Source organism: Erinaceus europaeus, chromosome 8 (assembly GCF_950295315.1).
Source record: "Erinaceus europaeus chromosome 8, mEriEur2.1, whole genome shotgun sequence".
In the NCBI taxonomy this organism is placed as follows: domain Eukaryota; kingdom Metazoa; phylum Chordata; class Mammalia; order Eulipotyphla; family Erinaceidae; genus Erinaceus; species Erinaceus europaeus.
The window spans coordinates 121,148,993-121,176,511 of record NC_080169.1 but is presented as its reverse complement, the minus strand read 5'-3'; the positions used below and the strand labels follow the sequence as shown (position 1 = coordinate 121,176,511).

Here is a 27,519-nt window from a genome sequence, read left to right as displayed (position 1 = left end):
TGGAGGCTCACCTTCCCAGGAGCCCACCCCACTAGGGAGAGAGGCAGGCTGGGAGTATGGATCGACCTGTCAACGCCCATGTTCAGCAGGGAAGCGATTACAGAAGCCAGACCTTCCACCTTCTGCACCCCATAATGATCCTGGGTCCATGCTCCCAGAGGGTTAAAGAATAGGAAAGCTATCAGGGGAGGGAAGGGGATATGGAGTTTCGGTGGTGGGAGCTGTGTGGAATTGTACCCCTCTTATTCAATGGTCTTGTCAGTGTTCCTATTTTATAAGTTATATATATATATATATATATATATACATATATATATCCCTTATGGGGCTTCACCACTCTAGGTCCACATTTTCCAGATACAGAGAGCGTGGAGGAATAGCATCATGGTTCTGCAAAAAGGCTTTTGTCCATGAGGCTCAAAGTCCCAGGTTCAATCCCCAGCACCACCACAAGCCAGAACTGAACAGTTCCACTGAACGATGCTCTGGTAAAAAAAAAAAAAATATATATATATATATATATATATATATATATATATTGAAATAAAAAGTGCTGTTTACTTTAAAAAAACAATGAAATTAAAAGGTGCTGTTTATTAAAAAAAAAAAAGCCAACAACAACAGACACCACAGCACTGAAGCTTCACTCCAGCACTAGGGAGACCAGACTGGTACCTGGCAAAACAAGCACCCTTCCAGATCCATCTTGCTGATCCTAATAAACATACATACATTTTCAATGCACCCCAAAGTGGAAGCCAACTGTTTGGTGGGTGTTTGTGTGGGGTAGTACTTGCTTGAGGATACTCCCGGGGTCAGGGATGGAGGCTGGGGTGACCCCACACTGGGTGACAGCCCGCAGGAGCCTGGGTTTGGTTCTGTGCCTGAAGCTTCCTGGGAAGCTGCTCCTGGAGTCCCAGCAGAAAGGAGCCCCAGCCACGTGCTGGCATCTTACACCCTTGACCTCCAAAGCTTTCTCTCACCTCCCGCTCCTCCTCTCCCTAGCCAAGGCCAATGTGTTGGTCTCATTTAAAGACCGACATAAGGATCCCGGTCCCAGTCCCTGGCTCCCCACCTACACGGGGGTTGCTTCACAGGCAGTGAAGTAGGTCTACAGGTGTCTTTCCCTTCCCCTCTCTGTCTTCCCCATCTCTCTCCATTTCTCTCCAAAATGGGAAAAAATGGCCTCTAGGAGCAGTGGGTTTGTAGTGCAGGCACCCATCCCCAGCGATAACCCTGGAGGAAGGAAGGAAGGAAGGAAGGAAAGAAACAGGGTCCCGCACCCTGATTAAAAAAAAAATTCCTGGGAGTCAGGCGGTAGCGCAGCGGGTTAAGCGCACGTGGCGCAAAGTGCAAGGACCAGCATAAGGATCCCGGTTCCAGCAAAGTGCAAGGACCAGCATAAGGATCCCGGTTCCAGTCCCTGGCTCCCCACCTGCAGGGGAGTCCCTTGACAGGCAGTGAAGCAGGTGTCTTATCTTTCTCTCCCCCTCCACTCTGTCCTGTCTAACAATGACGACATCAATAACAACAATAATAACTACTACAACAATAAAACAATAAGGGCAACAAAAGGGAATAAATAAATAATTTTTTAAATCCCCTCATGAATTCAATAATTAAGACTGATTTTCTGCAGAACGCTGACCGCTCCAGCTTGGACTGCGAGGCCTTGAACTCTGACAGCGATCACAACACTTGTGCTGGCGCTGGGCTTGAACCTGGTTCTTGCACACAGTATAGAACAGTGCACTCTGCAAGCGAGCTATTTTGCCGACCCCCTTCCTCAAGCGTCAGCTTAATATTTTTTCTTCTGTCTAAATCTTTTGTCCAAATTCAGAGACACAGACACTAGGACACTGGAGCTTCCCCCCTAGGGCCGTGGCACTCCCGTGTGGTGCCAGGACTCAAGTCTGAGCTCCATGCTTCACCTAGTGAGCTGACCCAGCTAAAAAAAAATTTTTTTTTTTTGTTTTTTAAATCTCAGATTGACTTCTTAAAATGAATCTTCCCCATGACCTGGGGAGGTGGTTCAATTGGTGCCGAGCTTGCACATCTGAGGTTCCTGGTCTGATCCCCAGAGCTCTGGTTTCTCTCTCTCCCTCTCCAATGTGTAATAAATAAATATACTTTTTAAAAAGACAAAAACTGGGGGTCAAGAGGGTTGGGTGGTACACTCCTGGTTGTGTGCACTCATTACCTTGTGCAAGGACCCAGGTTCAAGCCCTACTCCCCACTTGCGGGGGGGGGGGGGGGGGGGGGGGGAAGCCTCACTAGTGATGAGGCAGGGCTGCAGGTGTCTCCCCCACTCCCCTGATTTCTCTGCCTCTATCCAATAATAAAACAAAACAACAACAACAAAAAAAAACCTAACAAGCAGGAAAGCATACTCTGCATGCATGAGGCCCTGAGCTCCATGTCTGTCTTGTAAAATAAATACAGTATTTTCAAAAGAAATAAATACAGTATTTTTAAAAGCTGAAGGCTGAGGAAGGGGGGAGCGGGGGAGGTGGCGCGGGGTCCCCGGCATCCAATATGCCAGAGTGGCGCTCCGGTTCTGACAGTAATAGATGAATAGAGCTTTAAAATAATAATGATAATAATAATAAAACAAAGAACAGAAGTGAGGGAGGGGAAATGATCCCAGCTGGGTTGGATTGGGGGGGAAGCCACCCCGACCCGGGGAAGCTTCTGGCCTCTGTACACACGCAGGCTGCAGTCTGGACACCTTTTATTTCGTTTCAAGACTTCCCTCCGCACGACAAAAAGGGGTCTTTGGAGAACCGAGAGGCGCCAACGAGGGGAAGGCAAAGCAGGACTTGAGGGTGGGGGGGCGTCTCAGAGGAGGAGAGGGGCTGCAGGAATCTTCATTTTCGACACAAACAGGGGCCGGGGAGGGGGGATGCCACCCCGCCCCAGGCCATGCCATGCGGGACACCATGGGCACGCGGGGACTCCCGGGGAACCTGCAGAGTCCAAGAGAGCGCATAGCACCAGTTGGGAGGCTCAAGGAGCTCTCCGACTCTAGCACCCACTGGCTTCCTGCAGCCGCACCGCACCCCTGGGTGCTCCCTTTCCTCCTCCCCCCCCGGGGGGGGGGGGATCGGTGGTAAAGGCTGCTGCACCAGCTCGAGGGGCAGGAGGTAGAAGCAACAGGTTGGCCCCTCCCGGCAGGGGTGTCTCCAATCTGCTCTCCCGGGAACCCGGACAGCTGCCCCTCCACCCTACCTGCCCCGGTTGTTTCTGAGTGTTTCTGGCGGCCGGGAAGGACAGAGGAGGCCTGTGCGGGCAGTCCATGGACGGAGGTAGGCAGTATGGTGGCGGGGACACTGGACACCCTGCTCTGTCCCTCTTCTTTGTGGCTTTGGGACAGACCCGTCCCCTGTGTCCTCCAGGGCCAGCTCCCTCCCTCGGGTCCCCCTCCCCCCCCATCCCAGGGCTGGGTTAAGGGACCAGAGATAACGGATAGAAATCACGTTAAAAAAAAAAAAAAAGTAGAAAGCGCTAGCCAAACGCGAGGCAGTGTTGTCACCAAGGGTGTCCCCTGTCGCCCCTGCGCTTCCTTCCACGGCAGCCCTGACCTGGGAGCCCGGTAGAGAGCCCCCCCATCACCACCATCTGTGTCTGCGCGGAAGATGTCCCAGGGGAGGGTGGTCTGGTGGCTTGGCTGTCACCTGTGCCACCTACTGTGCCGTGCGGAAAGCTGAGCTGTCGCCTTCAAGCAGACAGGCCCACGGGACCCCTACTCCGGCTTCGGATGGATCTAAGGCCCCACCCCCCGGCTTTCCTTGGGGTGCTGGCACCTCCCCGCCCCCATCCGGGGCGCACTTCCTGATCCCCATTCCGCGCAGGGGCGTGCTGAGAGGAGGTGCCCCCTTCCCCGGTCACTCCGGGGGTGGGAGAAATGGGGGAGGGATCCCTAGCCCCCGCCCCGGAGTGTCCTTCCTAGTCCCTGTTCGGGGGGGGGGGGGGGGTGTGGAGAGCGCACGCGAAGGCGCCCGAGAGGCGTCTCCATGGGGCCCCGCCCGGTGCACCCCGGGGGCGGTGGACGGGGCGGGGGTGTGTGTGCGTGGGTGTGTCCCGGGCCCGCCCCCTCGCCCCCAGCCCCCCGCTCCGGGGTGCCCGGGCCTAGTCCCGGTCGGGCGGCGGCGGTGGCGGTGGCGGTGGCGGCGGCGGCGCGTGCAGGGGCCTGGGGGTGGCGAGCGGGCCGCCCCCCGCGCCCCCCGCGGCCCCCGCGGCCCCGCCGTGCACGCGCAGGTGGTCCTTGAGCGACTCCTTGTAGCGGAAGCTCTTGCCGCACTCGCCGCACGTGTAGGGCCGCTCGCCCGTGTGGATGCGCTGGTGCTTGAGCAGGTTCTGCTTGCGGATGAAGCTCTTGCCGCACAGCGCGCACTGGAAGGGCCGCTCGCCCGTGTGCAGCCGCTGGTGGTTCTGCAGGTGCTCCTTGCGGCTGTACGTCTTGTCGCACTCCGAGCACTTGTAGGGCCGCTCGCCGCGGTGCGTCATCTGGTGGCGGATCAGCCCCGAGTGGCAGTTGAAGCTCTTGTGGCACTCGGCGCACTCGTACGGCCGCTCCTTGGTGTGGCTGCGGTGGTGGATGATGAGGCTCTTGCGCACCCCGAACACCTTGCCGCACTCCGGGCACATGTGCGGCTTGCTGCGCGCCCCGTGCAGCAGGAGCCCCCGCCGCTGGCCGCCCGGCCCGCAGCTGCCGCACGGCCCCGCCGCCGCCGCCGCCCCCGCCGCCGCCGCCGCCGCCGCGCCCCCGCCCGCCTCGGTCCCCGCGCCCCCGTCACCCGGCTGCGCGCTCCGGCTGGGGGGCGCCGCGCTCTCGGGGGCCGGCGCGGGGGGCAGGCTGGGCGCGGGGGGCGGCGGCGGCGGGGGGGCCGGGGTCTTCACCAGCAGCAGGCTGTCACCTGGGGGCGTGGGGAGGACAGGCCGTCAGTGGGGGTCGGTGGGAAGGCGCATCCGATCCTTTGTGGGCGGGCGGGAAGGGGCCCACCCAGGCTCTCAACTGGCGTGGGGGGCACGGGGCACGGGGCTGGGGGTGCGGGAGGGGGTGGACCTGGTTGAGCGCCTGGTTCCCACCTGCAGGGGGAAAGCTTTGCAAGTGGTGAAGCAGGCCTGCAGGTGTCTCTCTTTCGCTCTCCCTCTCTGTCTCCCTCTTCCCTCTCAATTTCTGGCTGTCTCTATCCAATAATAATAATAATAACAATAGTAATAATAATATACAATCTTTAATTACTTAGGAGAGGGAGGGGCTTACCTACCCCCCACCCAGGCCCTTCCCAGGACCCGGCTTTCCCCGTCTTCCCCTCCCCTCTCCATTTTTAAAAAAATACTTATTTATTCCCTTTTGTTACCCTTGTTTAATGTTGTAGTTATTATTGTTGTCGTTTCCTCTCTCCATTTCTTTCTGTCCTACCCAACAACAACGACATCAATAACAACAACAATAATAACCACAAGAACGGGGACCATGCGGTGGCGCACCTGGTTGAGCCACATTACAGTGTGTAGGGACCTGGATTCAAGCCCTTGGTCCCCACTTGTAGGGGGAAAGCTTCACGAGTGAAGTAGGGTTGCAGGTGTGTGTGTCTCTCTATCTCCCTCTTCCTCCTCAATTTCTGGCTGTCTCTATCCAACAATAATAATAATATACAATCTTTAATTACATAGGAGAGGGAGGGGCTTACCTAACCCCCACCCAGGCCCTCAACTGACTTCCCAGGCCAGGTCCTACCAGGCTGCTGGCTGGCTGGGAGGGTTGGGGGGATGGCTCAGTGTCAGAGCTTAGGCCTTGTATGTCTGAGGTGCCGGGGTGCAGAGGCTAAGTGCCTGGTTAGCATGCCTGAATGCCTAGGTTTGAACCCTGGTATCTTGTGTGCCAGAGCAGTGCTCTAGGCCCTCCCTCCAGTCTCTCTCTTTTATTTTTTCCAAAGTTTTATTTTATTTTATTCTTTTAAAAAATATGTATTTATTCATTCCCTTTTGTTGCCCTTGTTGTTTTGTTGTTGTAGTTATTGTTGTTGTTATTGATGTCATCGTTGTTGGATAGGACAGAGAGAAATGGAGAGAGGAGGGGAAGACAGAGAGGGGGAGAGAAAGACACCTGCAGACCTGCTTCACCGCCTGTGAAGCGACTTCCCTGCAGGTGGGGAGCCAGGGGCTCGAACCTGGATCTTTACTTTGGCCCTTGCGCTTTGTGTCACCTTCGCTTAGCTCACTGCGCTACTGCCCAACTCCTTTTCCTTTCTTACTTTCCTTTTTTTTTTTTTTTTTAAAAAAAAGATTTTATTTATTTATTAATGAGAAAGATAGGCGAGAGAGAGAACCAGACATCACTCTGGTACATGTGCTGCCGGGGATTGAACTCAGGACCTCATGCTTGAGAATTTAGTGCTTTATCCTTTGAGCTACCTCCTGGACTACTCTTTCATTCTTTCATTCTTTCTTTCTTTCTTTTTTTTTTTACTTTCATTATTACCAGGGTTATCTCTGGGGTTTGGTGCCTCAAATTCAACACTCCTGGTAATTTTTTTTAAGTTTTAAATTAAATTTAAAAAAATGTTATGAGGTGGGTGGGGAGAATACAGGTCCATGAAAAATGATGAATGAAATAGTGGGGGTTGTATTGTTAAATGGGAATCTGAGGGATGTTATGCATGTAAAAAAAAAAAAAAGAAGTAGAAACGCAAAGCAGAAATTGACTGAGTTTGGAGTATGGCACCAAAGTAAGAAAGCAGAAGTACACTAGAGTTTGCAGTGAGTACCCCCCTAACACTTCCTCTCCACTATTCCAAGCTTTGGGTCCATGATTGCTCAACAATTTGTTTGGCTTCGTATGTTAACTCTCTTTTCAGTCACCAGGTTCCAGGTGTCATCAGGATGCCGGCCAGACTTCCCTGGACTGAAGACCCCACCAATGTGTCCTGGAGCTCCGCTTCCCCAGAGACCCACTCTACTAGGGAAAGAGAGAGGCAGACTGGGAGTATGGATGAATCAGTCAATGCCCATGTTCAGTGAGGAAGCAATTACAGAAGCCAGACCTTCCACCTTCTGCATCCCACAGTGACCCTGGGTCCATGCTCCCAGAGGGATAGAGAATGGGAAAGCTATCGGGGGAGGGGGTGGGATATGGAGATTGGGTGGTGGGAATTGTGTGGAGTTGTACCCCTCCTACCCTATGGTTTTGTTAATTAATCCTTTCTTAAATTAAAAAAAATAATAATGAATCTATGTGCTAGGTGGTGCCACACACGGTTGAGCACACACATTACCAGGCTCAAGGACTCAGGTTCGAACCCCTGCTCCCCACCTGCAGCCAGAAAGCTTCACCAACAGTGAAATTGGCCTGAAGGTGACTGTCTTTCTCTCTCCCTTTCTATCTCACTTTTCCCTCGCAGTTTCTCTGTCTCTATCAAATAAAAATAGAAAGAAAGAAAGGGGAAAAAAAAATGTTATGAGAGAGATACAGAGAGAATGACACAGAGACCAGAGCACTGCTCAGATCTGGCTTATGAAGCTGCTGGGGATTGAACCTGAGACCTCAGAGCCTTAGGCATAAGAGTCTTTTACATAACCACTATACTGTTTCCCCAGCCCCCTTCCCCTCTTTAAATAGAGACAGGAATTGTGAGGGTGGAGGGGAGAGGGAGAGAGAGAGAGAGAGAGAGAGAGAGAGAGAGAGAGAGAGGGGAAGGAGAGAAAGAGCTGCAGTGCTGCCCCCTGCAGGTGAGGCCCACACAGTAATATGAGGCATCTGCAGGACGCACTATCACCAGGCCCCTTTCCTTTTTTTTTTTCCTGATAAAAAAAACAGGAAGAAATAGTGGACACACCTGCAGAATTGCTTTTCCACTTGTGAAGCTTCCCCTCAGCAGGTAGAGAGCAGCAAGGGCTCGAACCCTGGTCCTTCCACATGGCAACACTGCTCTGTATAGAGAGTACCACCATCCAGCCTCTTGCAGTCTTTAATCTTAAAAAGATTTATTTACATTTTTGTTGTTGTTGTTGTCACTGGGGCTTCACTGCTCCAGGCTGACTTTTTCAGATAGAAGGACAGAGAGACTGGGGCTGGGCAGTGGCGCACCTGGTTAAGCGCACACATTACAGAGCACGAGGACTCAGGTTCAAACCACGGATCCCCACACGCAGGAGGGAAGCTTCACGAGTGGTGAGGCAGGGCTGCAGGCCTCTCTCTCTCTCTCTCTCATCTCACTGGATTTTCTGTCTCTATCCAAAAAAATAAGTAAATTGAAAAGAAACTAAAAAAAAAAAAAAAAAAAGAGTCAGAGACTGAGGGAGTGAGTGGGGGAAAGAGCACAATGCTGAACCGCTCTCCAGTGTGCCAGGGCCAGGTTCAAACCTGGGCTGAGTGGCCAGGGCAAAGCGGGCACACTACCTAGGAGAGCAATTCTTCTGGCCCGCTGGGTTTACTTCTGTCTTTCTCTCCCCCTCTCTGTCTTCTACTCCTCTCTCCATTTCTCTCTGTCCTATCCAACAACGCTGACATCCATAACAACAACAATAACTACACCAATAAAACCAGGGCAACAAAAGGGAATAAATAGATATTTATTAAAAAAAAAAAAAAAGAATAGAAAAAGAAAAGGAAGGAGTTGTGATTTACCATGTGTGAATGACCAGGTTTGAGCCCTGCCCTCACCGCACTGAAGGCAGCTTCGGTAGCTGTGGTGTCTTTTTCTCTCTCTGTCTCAACAAAAGGATGCGTAAACAGGCTGTGATAAGAGGCAGCCCCTCTCTTCCCAACCCTGGCATGTCCCCAACAAATGCCATAGTTCAAACTGATGGAACCCAAGCCCCTCTGCACCTCTGTTCCCAGACTAGGCCCATCGGAGCAGAGGGAGGGAGCTTTCGGAAGACTGGAGAAGCCTTGCTGTTTCTGCTCAGACGTCTCTCTGTCCTTCAGCTACCTCGCCTCGAAGACCCCCCAGGAGAAGACCACCCCCATCACACACTGGCCTGGGGGTTCCTGGCCGACCGGGGAAACCACAGAGGAGCACCGAGGGCCCTTGGTCTGGGCAGAGCGTTCTTGAGGCATGTCTTTTTGCTTTTTGCTTTTGCCTCCAGGGTAATTGCTGGAAGTCACACACAGTGCCTGCACCACGAATCCACCGCTCCTGGAGGCCATTTTTCCCATTTTGTAGCCCTTGTTGTTGCCCTTGTTGTGGTTGTTATTGTTGCTGTTGTTGTTGGACAGGACAGAGAGAAATCGAGAGAGGAGAGGAAGACAGAAAAAAAGGAGAGAAAGACAGACACCTGCAGACCTGCTTCACCACCGCTTGCAAAGCGAACCCAATGCAGGTGGGGAGCTGGGGGCTCGAACCAGTATCCTCACACTGGTCCTTGTGCTTTGTACCATGTGCGCTTAACCTGCTGTGCTACCGCCCAGCCCCCTATTGTGATGTTTAAATATATATATTTGATTTTTTTTTTTGGTCTCCAGGGTTATTGCTGGGGCTTGGTGCCTGCACTACAAATCCACTCCTGCTGGAGGCCATTTTTCCCATTTTGTTGCCCTTGTTGTAGTTGTTATTGTTGTTATTGATGTCACTATTGTTGGATAGGACAGAGAGAAATGGAGAGAGGAGGGGAAGACAGAGAAGGGGAGAGAAAGATAGACACCTGCAGACCTGCTTCACCGCCTGTGAAGCGACTCCCCTGCAGGTGGGGAGCCGGGGGTCAAACCGGGATCCTTCCGCCTGTCCTTGCGCTTTGCGCCACCTGCGCTTAACCCACTGCGCTACCACCCAGCCCCCTTTTTTCTTTGTTTGTACTTGATAGGAACAAAGACACTGATGGGGGACAGGGACAGACAGCTGCAGTACTGCTTCACCACTCATGAAGGCCTCCCCAGCCCCCCACAGGTGGCAACCAGGGGCTCCAATCTGGGTCCTCACACATGGCAATGTGTGTCCAACCGGATGTGCTACCACCCGGCCGCACAGTGATACTCAACATAAAAAAATACTTCCAAAGAGAAACCTCGGGCCAGAGAAAGAGCTCACCTGGAAAGTGTGCTGCTTTGACCTGTGCATAACCCAGGTGTGATCCCAGCCCTCACTGCACTGGGGGAAGCGCTGGTGCTGGGATCTCTTTCATCTCTCTGTGTCTCTGTCTCTCTGTGTCTAAATATTAAAAGGGAGAGAGAGAGAAGCCCAACAGAGCCCCTGAGAGGGGGAGCTGAGATGGCCAGGGAGGTGGCTCAGCAGGTAGAGTGAATGATTTGCAAGCCCATGGCCCCAGGTTCAATCCCTGGCTCTACACAGAACCAAGCAGTTCTGTCAGAAGAACTCAGTCAAGCTCTCGAATCCTGCCAGAGCCCCACAGCTATTGGACTCCATTGCTACCAGCAGACTCAGTCTTCTTTCCTTACCTTTCAGTTCCAAGAAAGGAGATAGATAGATAGATAGATAGATAGATAGATAGATAGATATGTAGGAAGGAAGGAAGGAAGGAAGGAAGGAAGAAAACAGAGAAACAAGCAGAGACACCACAGCACAGAGCTTCCCCTGGTGCTGTGCACAGTGCTCCCATGTGGTGTCGGGGGCTTGAACCTGGGTCTTTGTGTACAGTACTGTGCACTCCACCACGAGGTGAGCCATCGCCAGGCCGGCTACATGGATCTTTAAGAAGGAAGCACGCCCTCCTCCCGCCACGGTCCAGTTGTGGACAGAAGCCCGGGGCCCGGCAGGGGCTACTCACCGGGGCCGGAGTCCAGCCCGAGCTCGCTGTCCATGGTGTCTCTGGGGCCCCACGGATACGGCTGCTCCTCCTGCTTGATCCAGGACAGGATGTCATGTGCAGAGATGAGAGATTCTGTGGGGAGAGACGGAGGTTTAGATTTGGGGCTTGTCCCCCTTGGCCACTGTTGTCCCCCCTTCGAAGGCCCCCACCCTGCACTGAGCCCAGAGATACAGCCGAGCAGGGAACCTGGTGTCTGGTGCCCCTGGGTGAGAGGTCGAGAGAAAACAAAATCACAAGGGCTGGGAGACAGTGCAGCAGCCGCACACAGGCCTCGCACTTGAGAGGTCCCAGGTTTGGTCCCCGGCAGAGTGGTGGTGGGAGCTTTAGCAGGAAGCCCTGGTGGAACCCCTTCTGTTCTTCACAGACCACCAGGGCCTCCACTGTCACATGCAGAATGACAAACTCCAAGGAACCCCAGGTATCATCATCATCATCACATCATTATCATTATCATCATCTTTTGTGCCTCCAGGGTTATTGCTGGGTCTCCGTGCCTGCACTACTCCTGGAGGCTATTTCCCCCTCCTTTGGTTGCCCTTTTAGTTTATCGTTGTTGTTATTATTATTATTGCCATTGTTGTTGGATAGGACAGAAATGGAGAGAGGAGAGAAAGACAGACACCTGCAAACCTGCTTCACCATCTGTGATGCGACTCCCCTGCAGGTGGGGAGCTGGGGGCTCGAACCGGGATCCTTATGCTGGTCCTTGACCTTTGCGCCACGTGCGCTTAACCCGCTGTGCTACTGCCCGACTCCCCAGTCTTATTATTTTTTAATTAAAAAAATTTTTTTTATTTATTTCCCCTTTTGTTGCCCTTGTTGTTTTATTGTTGTAGTTGTTGTTGTTGATGTGGTTGTTGTTGGATATGACAGGGAGAAATGGAGAGAGGAGAAGACAGAGGGGGAGAGAAATACAGACACTTGCAGGACCTTACGAGGGTCCCTGCGCTTTGTGCCATGTGCACTTAACCCGCTGTGCTGCCGTCCGACTCCCCCCAAAAAGTAAACATTTATTTAATCCCATAGACGAACAACCCCTCCCCCCAAACACACACACACACACACAGATATCAGTGCTGAGGTCACTTGCGCCCCAGAGCACCCACCCACCCCACTAGTACACCCCTTTAGCAAAGTCGCCTTCTCCCCACCAAGTCGCCCCCAGCCCCACGCTGAGCCCCACCCTCTCTGCCTGTCCTTGGCCTGGGACAGAAGCACGCGGATCCTCTGCTGTGTGGCCCTCATCCTGTTCACCTGAATTGGGGTCCGTGGGAATGTCCCTCTCCGCCAAGTCCTGCTGGTCCCACACGCACGGGGCTTCCTCCTGTTTGATCCGGGATAGCAGGTCCTGGGCAGAAGCGGGCGAGTCTGCTTGTGGGGGGAGAGGGGTACAGACGTCAGGGGGCCCAGGAAAGCCCCCTGCTCCGAGCCAGCCTCCAAATGTCCCTGTGGGTCATGTGTGAACAGTGTCGGCTGGTCAAAGGTTTGAGTCTGTGTGGCTATAGTAACTGGCACTTTGGCTGCATGTGAATGGAGCAAAGATGCCACAATGAGTTGTGTGTGTGTGGGGGGGGGGGGGGGCGGCGGGTCGTGTCCTGAGCTGAAGAACTCAGAGGGAAGTTCATGGTGAAGTGCTAGCCACCAAAGCCTGGGAGGTGGTACAGTGAGTAAGGTGATGGACTCTCAAGCATGAGTTTGATCCCCGGCACCGTGCATGTGTCAGAATGAAGCTTTGCTTCTCTGTCATTAATACATAATGTATTTAAAAATATATATATATTATATTTGGGAGTCCGTCGGTAGCGCAGCGGGTAAAGCGCAAGTGGCACGAAGCCCAAGGACCAGCTTTAGGATCCGGGTTCGAGCCCCCTGCTCCCTACCTGCAGGGGAGTTACTTCACAAGCTGTGAAGTAGGTCTGCAGGTGTCTGTCTTTCTCTCCCTCTCTTTCTCTTCCTCTCCTCTCTCCATTTCTCTCTGTCCTATCTAACAACAACGACAACAATAAAATAGCAAAAAAAAAAAAAAAAAAAGGATGATGAATGACATAGTGGGGGTTGTATTGTTAAATGGGAAACTGGGGAATGTTATGCATGTACAAACTATTGTATTTACTGTTGAATGTAAAACATTAATTCCCCAATAAAGAAATAAATTATAAAAAAAAAAAAGACCTTCTGGCCAGGTGAAGCCCCTCCCTTCCCTACAAGACCACTATGTTCTCCCATGAGATCACACCTTCCCTGGGAAGGACCCTTCACAATCCAGGAGACCGCCCCCACCGAGGACACGCCCACCATCCAATGGGACCACGCCTTCCTTGGAAAGACCACACCCCTGGCAAGGACTCTTCCCACCCAGGGAAGCCACGCCCTCCCAACAAGACCACGCCCTCCCTGTAAGACCACGCCCATGGGACCACGCCCTCGACTGTAAGACCACGCCCCCGCGGGCAGGGCTCACCTGAGATGGACTCAGTGGGGATGACCCTGTCGTCCAGGCCCCGCTGAGTGCGCACACACAGCGCCTCCTCTCGCTTCACCTGCGAGGCCACGTCCTGGGAGGGTACCAGGGGTTCTGCGCCTGGGGATATAACCACAGCGGGGGCCTGGCTTTCTGCCCAGGGCGCCCTGCCCGTCCTGGGGTCAGCAGCGTGGGAAGAGGACAGATCGTCGGGCTCCTGTGGGCTGGGGGGGCCCCAGGAGGCCCTGGGAGAAGCATCAACAGAGGGCCGGTGGCAGGGTAGTGCTCAGGCCACTCTCTCATTTTAAAAAAATATCTACTTATTTATTTGATAAGAGACAGAGAAAAGTTTCCCTTCTACAGGTGAGGACTGGGGGCTTGAACCAGTGACTTTATTTATTGTAACATGTGCACTCAACTGGGTGCACCACTTCCCAGCGTCTCCTCCATCTCTCTCTCTCTCATTAAACAAATGAATTAATCTTATTTTTATTTTATTTTTCTGCCACCAAGGTTATTGTTGGGGCTCAGGGCCAGCACTATGAATCTACCATTCCTAGAAGCCATTTCTTCCTTTTTAAAAAATTTTTAACCTTTAGGGTTTTTTTTTTTTTTTGCTTCCAGGGTTATTGCTGGGGCTCAGTGCCTGCACCATGAATCCATTGCTCCTAGAGGCCATTTTCCCCACTTTTTGTTGCCCTTGTTGTAGCCTTGTTGTGATTATTATTGTTGTTGTTGATGTCATTGTTGTTGGATAGGACAGAGAGAAATGGAGAGAGGAGGGGAAGTCAGAGAGGGGGAGAGAAAGACAGACACCTGCAGACCTGCTTCACCGCCTGTGAAGCGACTCCCCTGCAGGTGGGGAGGGGGAGCCGGGTGGGGCTCGAACCAGGATCCTTACGCCAGTCCTTGCACTTTGTGCCATGTGCATTTAACCCGCTGCGTTACCGCCCAGCTACGTTTACATTTATTTCTTAATGAGACAGAATCACAGAACTGTTCTGCCACATGGTGTTGCCAGGAAACAAACTCAGGGCCCAGGCTCATGAATACAATGCTGTGTCCACTGTGCCCACTCCTGGGCCAACTGTAAAGTACTTAATTTTTTTCAAATTTTTAATGAATTTATTTTCCCTTTTGTTGCCCTTGTTGTCTTTTTATTGTTGTTGCAATCATTACTGTTGTTGTTATTGATGTCGTTGTTGGATAGGACGGAGAGAAATGGAGAGAAGAGGGGAAGACAGAGGGGGAGAGAAAAACAAACACCTGCAGACCTGCTCCTTATGCAGGTTCTTGCGTTTTGCGCCACCTGCGCTTAACCAGCTGCGCTACCGCCCAACTCCCTGTAAAGTGCTTTTTAAAGACTTATTTATGACAGAGAGAGAAGTGGGAGGGAGGGAGAGAGACCAGAGCATTAGTCTGGCATATGCAATGCTGGAACAGAACTCAGGACCTCAGGCTTGTAATGCAGTGCTTTATCTACTGGGCCACTTCCTCAGCTACATATAAAATGTATTTTAAGGGAGTCCGGCGGTAGCACAGCAGGTCAAGTGCAAGTGGCATAAAGCACAAGGACTGGCGGAAGGATCCCGGTTGGAGGCCTCGGCTTCCCACCTGCAGGGGAGTCGCTTCACAGGCGGTGAAGCAGGTCTGCAGGTGTCTGTCTTTCTCTCCCCCTCTCTGTCTTCCCCTCCTCTCTCCATTTCTCTCTGTCCTATCCAACAACAATGACATCAATAACAACAGTAAAACAACAAGGGCAACCAAAGGGAATAAATATTTTTTTTAAATGTATTTTGAGACTTATTTTGCCTCCAGGGTTATTGTTGGGGCTCAGTGCTGGCACTGCGAATCCACTGCTCCTGGCGGCCATTTTTTCCACTTTATTGGATGGACAGGCAGAAATTGAAAGGGGAGGGGGAAATAGAGAGGGAGAGAGACAGAGAGACACGTGCCGACCTGTTTCACCACTTGTGAGGCAACCCCATCCTCCCGCAGGTGGGAAGCCAGGGGCTCAAACTAGAATCCTTACACTTTGTACTATGTGTGTGCTTAACCCGGCCCCCTAGACTGACTTATTTATTTCTGAGTGAGAAACCAGAGTGTCAGTCACTCTGGCATACACAGTGCTGGGATCAGACTGGGATGTCCTGGCTGCACGTCACACTGTATCACCTCCAGAAGCCGATTTTTATTTAAAGGATAGACTTATTTAACAAGGAGAAGGATAGAGGAAGGGAGAGAACTGAACATTCTGGCATTTGCGGGACCTCACACAGGCAAGTTCTGAGCTCTGTCACTGAGTGACCTCTCTGGACACAAAATAAATAAATCCCAAGGGGGAAGAAATTCCAGGACAGGCGTATCCCCTGGCACCACACCAGAGAGCCATGGACAGAATCAAGGTGGGAACAGCAAGGAGGGTGCAGTGGGAATGCGGCCTCTCTCTCTCCTTCCCTCTCTCTCATGAAAATATCAATAAATAAATCTTGCAGCCCAGGAGGTGGCACAGTGGATATAAAGCATAAGACTCTCAAGCATGGGGGTCGGGCGGTGGCACAGCGGGTTAAGCACAGGTGGTGCAAGACGCAAGGACCGGCATAAGGATCCTGGTTCAAACCCCCGGCTCTCTTTCTTTGCCCCTCTCTGCCTTCCCCTCTTCTCTCCATTTCTCTCTGTTCTATCCAACAATGAACGACATCAACAATAACAATAATAATCACAACAAGGGCAACGAAAGGGGGGAAAAGTGGCCTCAGGAGCAGTGGATTCATGGTGCAGGCACTGAGCCCCAGCAATAACCCTGGAGGCCAAAAAAAAAAGACTCTCAAGCATGAGGTCCCCAGCATTGCCGATGCCAGAGTGCTGCCCCCACCCCTGTTCTCTCTCATTAATAAATCTTTGAACATAATATAATCTGGGAAAGAAAGACATAAAGCGGCAGCAGCAGTGGGGCCGGGTGGTGGCGCACCTGGTTGAGCGCACACGTTACAAAGTGCAAGGACCTGTGTTCAAGCCCCCCGGTCCCTCCCTGCAAGGGGAAAGCTTCGAAAGTGGTGAGGCAGTGTTGCAGGCGTCTCTCTGTCTCTCCCCCTGTCGATCACCCCCTTCCCTCTTCTATTTCTGGCTGCCTCTGGCCAATAAATAAATAAATAAAGATCATAAAAAATTTAAAAAACGGGAGTCGGGCTGTAGCGCAGCAGGCTAAGCGCAGGTGGTGCAAAGCACAAGGACCGGCATGAGGATCCCAGTTCGAACCCCGGCTCCCCACCTGCAGGGGAGTCGCTTCACAGGCGGTGAAGCAGGTCTGCAGGTGTCTGTCTTTCTCTCCTCCTGTCTGTCTTCCCCTCCTCTCTCCATTTCTCTCTGTCCTAGCCAACAACGACGACAACAATAATAACTACAACAATAAAACAACAAGGGCAACGCAACAAAAGGGAATAAATAAATAAAATAAATATATATAAAAATTTTTTTAATTAAAAAAACAATTGGCCAAGAAGCAGCAGCAGCTAGATGGAGCAGAGCTGCCTCTCAGCCGCTCTTGGTGGAGAAGCCCAGAGCTGGAGGCTGTGGTGGTCTCGGGGGAAGGCCAAGGGGAACCCCAGGCATGCAGCCACTGTCCTCTGCAGACGGGAACAGAGACAGTGACAGTGGCTGACGGAGAAACCCTTTCCCTTGACCAGAGTCCCGCTCAGCTCTGGCTGCCAGAAGACCTGAGGCCCGGGGCCTGGGGCCTATCTCATGAAAGCCCCTATCTCTCTCTCTCTCTGGCCCTGGAGTCTCAGTGGCTTCAGTTCTCACTTTCACCTGCTCCAACTTCTCGTCCCCCACCCCCAGCCCTCGAGCACCTTCGAGCTCAGAGATGGCTGATGAGCCTGGAGCACTGGGTCTGTTTGGCACCAGAGTCCTGGGTGAGGAGGACGCCTGGGGGTGAAGCTGGCTGGGATGGGTGTCTGTTGAGAAACCACTGATGTGGGGCTAGGACATGGCCCACCCGGGAGAGTACAGGCCTTACCAGCTGTGAGGCTCCGGCTTCCAGCCCCGGCACCCCATGGGAGCACCACAGTATTACTGGGGAAGCTCCAGGGATGGTTGAGAGGTGCTGTGGTGTCTCTCCCCTCTTTGTCTTTCTCGCTCCACCCTCTTGCCACGCCCATAAGGCACAGAAGGCTGACAGCCAAGTAGGAATCTAGAGACCTCTGCTAAGACACTGTGATTCCAAGCCCCAGCCCTGGGTGGGGAGGGTCCTGCCTGTGGCTCCAATCCCCAAATGAAGCACCCTGGTGTGCTTTAAGGCCCTGAAGCTCCCCCTCCAAGGAACCCTCCCCCCCACACCCCTCTTTCAGGGCAGCGACACAACACAACCCTGGGAACAGCCCAGGGAAGCCCCCTTTAGATCTCGTGGGGGGACAGCAGGCCTCTCCCACCGCCCCCACAGACTCGGGAGGCCCCCTCACCCGTGTCGGGGTCCATCAGGATCTCCCTCTCCTCGGGCTCGCGGGGCTCCCACGCACAGGGCTCCTCGCGGGGCTCCACCTGCGTCAGGGCGTCTGACTTGGGCACTGGAGCTTCGGTGTCTGGGGGGAGAGGGGCGAGGGGGGAGGAGATGAGGGGGTGCAGCGCCCTCGGGAAGGTGGCAGGAGTGATGGGTAACACAGTCCAGGGCAGGGGCAGGGGCAGGAGGGTGCGGGCGGGGGCGGGGGCCCTCACCCAGCGACACTAGCGTCTTGTAGTTCTCTTTCACCAGGTTGTTGTACAGCTCCTTCTGCCACTCATCCAGGTTCTTCCACTCGTCTTCCGAGAAGTACACCGCGATGTCCACGAACGTCACCGGGACCTGGGGCGGACGGGAGGGCGGGGTCAGCCTCTGCTCCCCCAGGACTCTCCTGCCTGCCCTGCAGTCTCTCCTCCTCCTCCTCCTGTGCGATCTGGAGGCTCCGGGCCACTTTTTCATTCGGATGGAAAGAGACAGCACAGCGCCTGGGGCCTCCCTGAGCCGGAGCGAACTCTCTGCTGCACGGGTGCTCTGGCTCTCTCTCTCTCTCTCTTTCTGTCTCTCTCCCTCCCCCTCCCCCATCCCTCTCTCCCTCTGCCACACTGATGTGCTCTCTCTCCCTCTCTCTCCCTCCCTCTGTCACACTGATGCTCTGGTTCCCTCTGTGTCTGTCTGTCTCTCTCTCCCTCCTTCACTCCCTCCCTCCCTCTCTCCATCCCTCTGCCACACTGATGCTCTGGTTCTCTCTCTCTCTCTCTCTCCATCCCTCTGCCACACTGATGCTCTGGTTCTCTCTCTCTCTCTCCCTCTGCCACACTGATGCTCTGGTTCGTTCTCTCTCTCTTTCTCTCTCTCTCTCTCCCCTCTGCCACACTGATGCTCTGGTTCTCTCTTATTTTACTCTCTCCTGTTAGTAAGCAAATTAACATTTAAAATATTTATTTATTTATTTATTTATATCCCTTTTGTTGCCCTTTGTTGTTTTATTGTTGTAGTTATTATGGTTGTTTTTGATGTCGATGTTGTAGGGCAGGACAGAGAGAAATGGAGAGAGGAGGGGAAGACAGACAGGGGCAGAGAAAGATAGACACCTGCAGACCTGCTTCACCGCCTGTGAAGCGACTCCCCTGCAGGTGGGGAGCCGGGGGCTCGAACCGGGGTCCTTACGCCGTTCCCTGTGCTTTGCGCCACATGCGCTTAACCCACTACACTACTGCCCGACTTCCTAAATTAGCATTTAAAATATATATATTTTTTCTTTAGGGAGTCAGGTGGTAGTGCAGTGGGTTACGTGCATGTGGCATGAAGTGCAAGGACCAGCCTGAGGATCCCGGTTCAAGCCCCTGGCTCCCCACCTGCAGGGGAGTCACTTCACAGGTGGTGAAGCAGGTCTGCAGGTGTCTGTCTTTTTTTTTTTTTTTTTTTTTTTTTTTTTTACTTTTTAAAGACTTTATTGATGTATTAATGAGAAAGACAGAGCGAGATAAAGAACCAGCCATCACTCTATCACTCTGGTACATGTGCTGCCAGGGATTGAACTTCAGACCTCATGATTGAGAATCCAGTGGTTTATCCACTGTGCCACCTCCTGGACCAAAGGTGTCTATCTTTCTCTTTCTCTCTGTCTTCTCTCTGTCCTAAGGACAACATCAATAACAGTAATAATAATAACCACCACAACAATAAAAAACAAGGGCAACAAAAGGAAAAATAAATTATATATATATATATATATATATATATATATATATATATATATATATATATTATTAGTGAGAGATCTAGGAGAGAAAGAGAGCCAGACATCACTCTGGTCCATGTGCTGCCAGGCTGCAAACTCAGGTCCTCATGCTTGACGGTCCAAAGCTTTATTCATGTAACACCACAAATAAAAATATCATTTATTTATTTATTTAAATAATATTTAATTTATTCTTAATGAGAGAGAGAGACACCAAATCATCAAATCTGGCTGATGGTGGTGCTGGGGACTGGATGTGGGAGCTCACAGCCTCAGGCACAAAAATCTTTTGCAGAACCATCATGCTGTCTCCCAGCTGGGTAAAAACTTTTCTATTTATTTATTTTCCCTTTTGTTGCCCTTTTTTTTTTTTAAACATTGTTGTGGCTACTGATGTCATTGTTGTTGGATAGGACAGAGAGACATGGAGAGGAGGGGAAGACAGAGAGGGGAAGAGACCTCTTCACCGCTTGTAAAGTGACTCCCCTGCAGTTGGGGAGCCCGGGCCTCAAACCGGGATCCTTAAGCCGGCCCTTGCACTTCGTGCCTCTTGCGCTTAACCCGCTGCACTACAGCCAGACTCCCGTAAAAACATTTTCTTAAGGGGCTGGGTGGTGGCGCACTTGGTTGAGCACACATGTTACAGTGCATAAGGACCTGGGTTCAAGCCCTTGGCCCCCACCTGCAGAGAAAGGGAAAGCTTTACGAGTGGTGAAGCAGGGCTGCAGGTGTCTCTGTCTCTCTCCTTATCACCTCCTTCCCTTTTGATTTCTGGCTGTCTCTCTCGATCTAAAAAAGAATACATTTTTTAAACAGAGGTGACCAGTATTGAAGGTCAGTGGGTTCATGATCTGTCCTGCAATTTTTTTTAAATTGGAAAGCATTATTTTATTTTATTTTATTTTTTTCCTCCAGGGTTATTGCTGGGCTCGGTGCCTGCACCATGAATCCACCGCTCCTGGAGGCCATTTTCCCCCCTTTTTGTTGCCCTAGTTGTCGCAGCCTCATTGCAGTTATTATTGCCATTGTTGACGTTGCTTTGTTGTTGGATAGGACAGAGAGAAATGGAGAGAGGAGGGGAAGACAGAGAGAGAAGGGAGAGAAAGATAGACACCTGCAGACCTGCTTCACCACCCGTGAAGTGACTCCCCTGCAGGTGGGGAGCCGGGGGCTCGAACCGGGATCCTTACGCCGGTCCCTGCGCTTTGCGCCACGTGCGCTTAACCCACTGCACCACCGCCCGACTCCCAGCTTTATTTTTTTTTATTGAAAGAGAGATGGGGGGGGGAAGAGACAGTTAGTTGTGATGCTGGGGACCAAACATGAAATCTCATGCTTGAAAGTCTAATGATCTATCCATTGCTCCACCCCACGGGCCACTATTCTGTTATTTTTTTGTATGGCTGCCTCCTGTAATCAAAAAAGGGATGGCAGGAAAATGAAGACTGGAGAGAGAGAGAGAGAGAGAGATAGGACAAGTACAGACAGCTTGCCAAAAAAAAAAAAAAAAGTCTGCTTTATTTGAAAAACAAGATCAGAACAGAAAACACAAGTAGAACCTGAACTGGAATTGGCGTATTGCATAAAAGTAAAAGGCTCTGGGGTGGGTGGGGGGCGAGAGTACAGGTCCAGAAAGGATGACAGCAAACCTGGTGGGGCTTGTATTGTTTTATGGAAAACTGGGAAATAACTATTGTATTTACTGTCGAATGTGAAACATTAATTCCCAATAAAGAAATTTTTAAAAGTCTGCTTCATATACTCTCCTGGAACCACTCATGCCGCGAAGTGGCGCTCTGGTGTCTTTTTTTTTTTACTGTTGTTGTGATTGATGCCGTCACTGTTAGATAGGACAGAGAGAAATGGAGAGAGGAGGGGAAGACAGAGAGGGGGAGAGAAAGACAGACACCTGCAGACCTGCTTCACCACCTGTGAAGTGATCCCCCTGCAGATGGGGAGCCGGGGGCCTGAACCAGCATCCTTACGCCAGTTCTTGCGCACGTGTGCTTAACCCGCCTGACTCCCCGGTGTCTGTTTTTATCTCTTGCACTCTGACGATGAAAACTGTTTTATTATTTATTTATTTATTATTGAATAGAGACAGAGAATTTGAGAGGCAATGGGAAGATAGAGAGAAGGAAAGAGACAGAGAGCCACCTGCAACCCTACCTCACCACTCATGAAACTTTCCCCCTGCAGGTGGGGACCGGAGGCTTGAACTCAAATCCTTGTGCACTGTTATGTGTGTGCTTAACCAGCGGTGCTACCACCTGGCCCCGAAAACGGTTTTAATTCTGAGGAAGAGAGCCAGGAGATAGCTCAGTGTACAGAGCACAAGTCTCACAACTGTGTTTGAGGTCCCGGGGTCAAATCCTGGCACCACAGATGAGCCGAGGATGGTGGGGCCTGGCCTCTTCCTCTCTCCTCTACAAGTAGCTAGAACAAGACAAAACAGAGGCAAGGACACTGCTCAGTGGCAGATGCGTGAGGCCTTTGGCTCAAGTCCTGATGCCACCTACAAATAAGAAGAAATATGGCAATAGGGGCAGGGTGGCGGCACACCTGGTTAAGCGCACATGTTCCCCAGTGCAAGGGCCTGGGGTTCAAGCCCCTAGTCCCCACCTATGGGGGAAAGCTCTTGAGTGGTGAAGCAGTGCTCTGTAGTGTCTGTCTCAGCAGTGTCTGTCTGTCTCCCTCTGCTTCTCTATCTCCCTTCCCTCTCAATTTCTGTGTCCTCTCAAACAATAAGTAAATATAACTAAAGTAGGGAGTCGGGCGGTAACGCAGTGGGTTAAGCACACATGGTGCTAAGCACAAAGACCAGTGTAAAGATCCTGGTTCAAGCCCCCGGCTCCCCACCTGCAGGGGAGTCACTGTGCAGGCAGTGAAGCAGGTCTGCAGGTGTCTGTCTTTCTCTCTCCCTCTCTGTCTTCCCCTCCTCTCTCCAATTCTCTCTGTCCTATCCAACAATGACGACACCACCCACAACAACACTAATAACTACAACAATACAACAACAAGGGCAACAAAAGGGAATAAACAAAAACCAAAAACTAAAGTCAAAATACAGCACTACACTCAAGATAGAGCCTGAACCTTGAACCCCAGGGAGGGCCCATGAGAGGGTCTCGGTCATGACTCCCCAGTGATTCCACAGTGGTTGTGCCTTTGGTCTCTTTTCGGCCATATTGGGGTGAGGAAATACCAAGACAGCTGGTGACAGAGGACCATCTGGTTCTAGGAGCCAGGGGCATATTCAAGCACCAGGACGCAGCCAGGGAGGACATAAGCTCAGAGGACAGGATGGGCAGACCCTGCAGGGAACAGCCGTGCTGAGGTGGAACATTCTAGGATAAGATGTCTCAAGGGGAGACAGGACTTTGCCTTTTTTCAAAAAAAAATTTTTTTATATTTATTTATTTATTTATTCCCTTTCTGTTTTACTGCTGTAGTTATTAGTGTTATTGTTATTGCTGTTGTTGTTGGATAGGACAGAGAGAAATGGAGAGAGGAGGGGAAGACAGAGAGGGGGAGAGAAAGACAAACACCTGCAGACCTGCTTCATCGCCTGTGAAGCGACTCCCCGGCAGGTGGGGAGCCGGGGGCTCGAACCGGGATCTTTACACAGGTCCTTGTGTTTCGCGCTGCATGGGCTTAACCCGCTGCGCTCCCGCCCGACTCCCGGGAGACAGGGTTTTGCAGTCAGGCTGCAGGGAGCCCAGAGAAGTTTGTAAGGAGTGACAAGGGGAGACAGTCACCTCTGCCCCCTGACCCCTCTATCAGGAGGCCCGCCACTGACCTTGGGGACCTCGCCCTTGCTGCCGGGGGGCAGCCGCAGGACCCAGAAGTTCCTGTTGCGGAGCAGGTTCTCCATGTTCTCCAGGCGCCGCTGCAGCAGCCCGTACTCCTGCAGCAGGGTGCCCAGCACGGCCCACTTGCTCTCCATGTGGTTCCCAAACTCCACGGCCGTCTTCTCGCAGTCGGCCAGCTTCTTCTCCGCCGTGCCAGTGCGGCCCTCCAGGTTGAGCAGCTGGCTGGCCTGGGCATCCACCTTCCGCTCCACGGCCTGGATGGCGGCCACCACCGTCCACAGGGAGATCTCGGCCGTGGGCAGCTGGGGCTCCCGCATCATGCGGTCGGGAAAGACGGGGCCCCGCTCAGGGAAGGGCGGGAACTGGAAAGGCATCGGTCGCCGGGTGTCCATGTCCCATTCTTGAGCCTGAGGGGGAAGAGTGACAGTGGGCGGCTAGTCGGATGCCACCTGTGTGGGGTGGGCCGGCCTCTCTGGAGGTGGTGTTCAGGATGTCCACTGCAAGAACCGGAGCAGCCAGCCACCTGACCTTCCTGCTTCCCGTAGGGCTCAAGTTCACCCCTACGTTGGCCCTCGGCGGTCAAAGCCATGGAGGCCTGTCTGAAATGTCACCATCACCTCCCAGCCCTCCCAGCGTTAGCTGGAACAGCCGCTTTCTGGGCCAGGCAGTAGTATACCTAGTTAAGCGCAAGGACCCAGGTTCAAGCCCCCAGTCCTCACCTGCAGGGGGGAATCACAAGCAGTGAAGCAGTGCTGCAAGGTGTCTCTCTCTCTCTCTCCTATCTTCCCCTTTCTTCTAGATTTCTGTCTCTATCCAATAAATAATAAATATGTATAGGGATTCGGGCAGTGGCGCAGCGGGTTAAGTGCACATGGCGCAAAGCGCAGGGATGGGCCTGAGGATCCCGGTTCGGGCCCCCGGCTCCCCACCTGCAGGGGAGTCGCTTCACAGGCGGTGAAGCAGGTCTGCAGGTGTCTGTCTTTCTCTCCCCCTCTCTGTCTTCCCCTCTTCTCTCCATTTCTAACAACAACGACATTAACAACAACAATAATAATAGCTACAGCAACAATAAAAAACAAGGGGGAATCAGGCGGTAGTGCAGTGGGTTAAGCACATGTGGCACGAAGCTCAAGGACCGGCGGAAGGATCCTGATTCGAGCCCCCGGCTCCCCACCTGCAGGGCAGTTGCTTCACAGGTGTTGAAGCAGGTCTGCAGGTGTCTATCTTTCTCTCCCTCTCTCTGTCTTCCCCTCCTCTCTCCATTTCTCTCTATCCTATCCAATAATGACATCAATAATAATAACTACAACAATAATAAAAAACAACAAGGGAAAAAAAAGGGAAAATATATAAAAATAAATACTAAAAAAATTTAAAAACAAGGGCAACAAAAGGGAAAATAAATAATAAAAATAAAAATAATAAAAAATAAATATATATATATATATATATATATCTGTTGTCTCCAAGGGCTGAACTCTGCAGACACTGAGCGCTTCCTTTTTCCCAGACAGACTTTTGTCAAGCTCCTTCACTGCCCCCCAGCCCCTCCTGGCTGTCGCTAGCAGGCTGGGGGCATGAGCAGCCTCCTGGCTGGAAGGACCATGAGAGCTGGGAGCAGAGAAGCAGCGGGCCACGTCGCGGCAGGTGAGGGGAAGAGAAGCACGGCCAGGTGACAGGCATGGCTCTGCCACGTCGACTGCTGGGGACGGCGGGCTGGACACATGCCAGAGCGAAGAGCCCAGGTGACTATTGGCTCAAATGCTTCTTCTCATTAAAAGACAAGAAATAGGGGGGAGAGGGCAGCGATGTTGCTCCTCTGGATGGTGTGCCCCCCAAGTTCACACCCGGCACCCAAAGCTTCAGGATTGTGGTGTCTCGCCCCCATTCCCCATTGTCTCTGTCTTTCTCTATCTGAAAAGTTGGCTTAGAACAGCCAAGCCCCAGCCAAAGGCAGGACCTCACACTCGAGCAATGATACTGCTCCTCCCAGGCCCCCATTTTTTTTTTTTTTGCATTCTTTTTATTTCAGGGAGAGAAAGACAAAGAGAGGAGCTGACATTCCCCAGTTACTGTGGGACTTCCATGTGGTACCAGGGCTTGAGCATGGTGGGCTACTTGTCTCTCTCTCTCTCTCTCTCTCTCTCTCTTTGCCTCCGGGGTTATCGCTGGGGCTCAGTACCTGCACTATGAATCTACTGCTTTCTGTGGCCATTTTTTCAATTTTTTTGGATAGGACTGAGAGAGAGGATGGGAAAATAGAGAGACGCCTGCAGACTTGTGAAGACTTCATGGCTTGTGAAGTGACCCCCCCCCACCCCCTGCAGGTGGGGAGCCCGGATTCGAACTGGGATGGATCCTACTATGTGCGTACTATGTGTGCTTAACCCTCTGCGCCACTGCCCAGCGCTCGCTACTCATGTTTCTCAAAAGGAAAACAGGTTGGCTCCCGAATGCCACTCATGGGGGCTCACTTGGCTAGAGGTGCCAGGTCCCTGGTGGGAACCCTGGCAGTGCACGGGAGCCCCAGAACCACGGGGGAAGCTCCAGAGAGTGCGACGGTACCGGTACCGAGATGCTTCTCTCTCTTTATCTAAAATAAAAGGAACAAAAACGTTGCCTCAGCAACAGAGGGATTATGCACATCTCCAGGCACTGGCTGCACACCCAAGCAGACAAACAAACAAGTTACTGGGTGAGTAGGGGCTACTGGAATAAGAAGAGATGACCTTTAGCCTCCACCCTGCTTTCTGGGGCAGGGGAACCCCATGGCCCGGGCCCCTCTTCCGGCACTGAAGCTGGTGGGCCAGGCCTTTTGGGCACCAGTTGGGAGCTGAGGCCCATGCCGTAAACCTGGGGGTCTGGTTGGGAGAGGGGAAGCAGTTCTCTGATGGCTTGGCTGCACACCACAGTGGCGCTGAGGGCTGCCAGGGGGACAGCCACAGGGAGGGGGAAAAGAGGTGTCATTTTCTGCTCTCTCCCGGCTGCCCTCAGGCGGGGCAAAGTGAAGGCCTGCTGCCAGGGGTGACCGGGCAGAGGGCCCCAGCGTGCCAGGTGCATTCTCCAACTCTGAGCAGCTGTGACAGCCACGGAGGGACACGCCACAGCTTCCAGGGACCCAGAGAGAAGGCGGCAGCCGGGACTGCAGGGCCCTGGGAAGCTAGAGGTGGTGGCATGTCCCTCAGACCCACCAGGGCAGGTGGGGTGTACTCCCGAGGCCCCCAGAGGGAAGAGGGGCAGCCAGCGCAGGTGTGCACTGGGCCGGGCACGCTCTCCCTGCACAGCAAGCCCAGGCTGACTCTGTGGGTGCAGCTGGAGGGTCCCCTCGATTATCCAGACACTCTCCAGGGATTCTCCAGGCCCGCCTGGGCCCCCAGCTCCTGAGCCCCTCCTAGCAGCATTCTGGAAGCAGGCTTCTCAGAGGGGACGCACTCACAGCCTCTGGGGCTTGGCCACGGGGTCGGGGAGAGGGTGTGTGGGGGTGCCCTGCACCCAAGAGGGGCCAAGTGAACAACGGGCTGGGGCACCAAGTTTGCCTGGCGCTGCCAAGAAGGCCCACCCCGCGGCAGCCCCGGGGCCGGGGCCGAGCAGGATTTAAAAGCCATCTCATTTGGGGGGGCGAGAATGGGGGGGATCCTGCGATCGGGGCTAGCCCCCCTTTCCCCCCCCCCCCCCCCGTCCAGCGCGCCCCTGTTATCACCGCGGCCACCAGCGCGCTCCCCCCGGTCCCCGGGCGCGCAGGGGGCGGTGCAGGCTGGGGGCCAGGCCGGGGCGGCCATCGGGGACCCCAGGCCTGCTCGGGGCGCCGGGCCCGCAGACACGCGGCCTCGGGGGTGCGGGGCGCCGGGGGCGGGCCTTGGCGGGGCGCGCACCCCCGGGCCCACCCCCACCCCCCGCCGCACCCGCTTCGGGCGCCCGGTGCCCCCGCACGGCGCGGGCGCGGGCGCGGGCGGGGGCGGCACCCACCTGCATGGGCGGCATTCCCTCGGCCATGTCGGTGCGCAGCCCCGGCTCCTGGTGGCACACCTCGTCGGGGGGCAGCGCCTGCGCCCAGCTCCAGCTCCCGCTGTCCAGCCCCAGGCCCTGGATGCCCAGCTGCTGGGGCTGCGGCCGTGTTGACACAAACTGCATCCTGGGAGTGCTGGGCCCCGCTCGGGCCGCCGGCGGAGAAGGAGAACGTGCGGCGGACGCCTTCCCCCTCGCCGGGGCCGGACAGCTCCATCTACAGCCCGAAGGA

General features: G+C 53.3%; 1 protein-coding gene across 1 annotated transcript; it reads right to left on the bottom strand.

Moving 5' to 3' along the window:
* Positions 1-2,714: 2,714 nt before the first annotated feature.
* ZNF282 (zinc finger protein 282) lies at positions 2,715-27,519 on the bottom strand. The gene is given in 10 exon segments (XM_060196766.1): positions 2,715-4,717; positions 4,719-4,776; positions 4,779-4,916; positions 10,729-10,842; positions 12,025-12,138; positions 13,232-13,351; positions 17,692-17,811; positions 17,945-18,071; positions 23,270-23,689; positions 27,249-27,519. Coding segments are annotated over 10 exon segments (1,965 nt in total). The 5' UTR covers positions 27,414-27,519; the 3' UTR covers positions 2,715-4,128.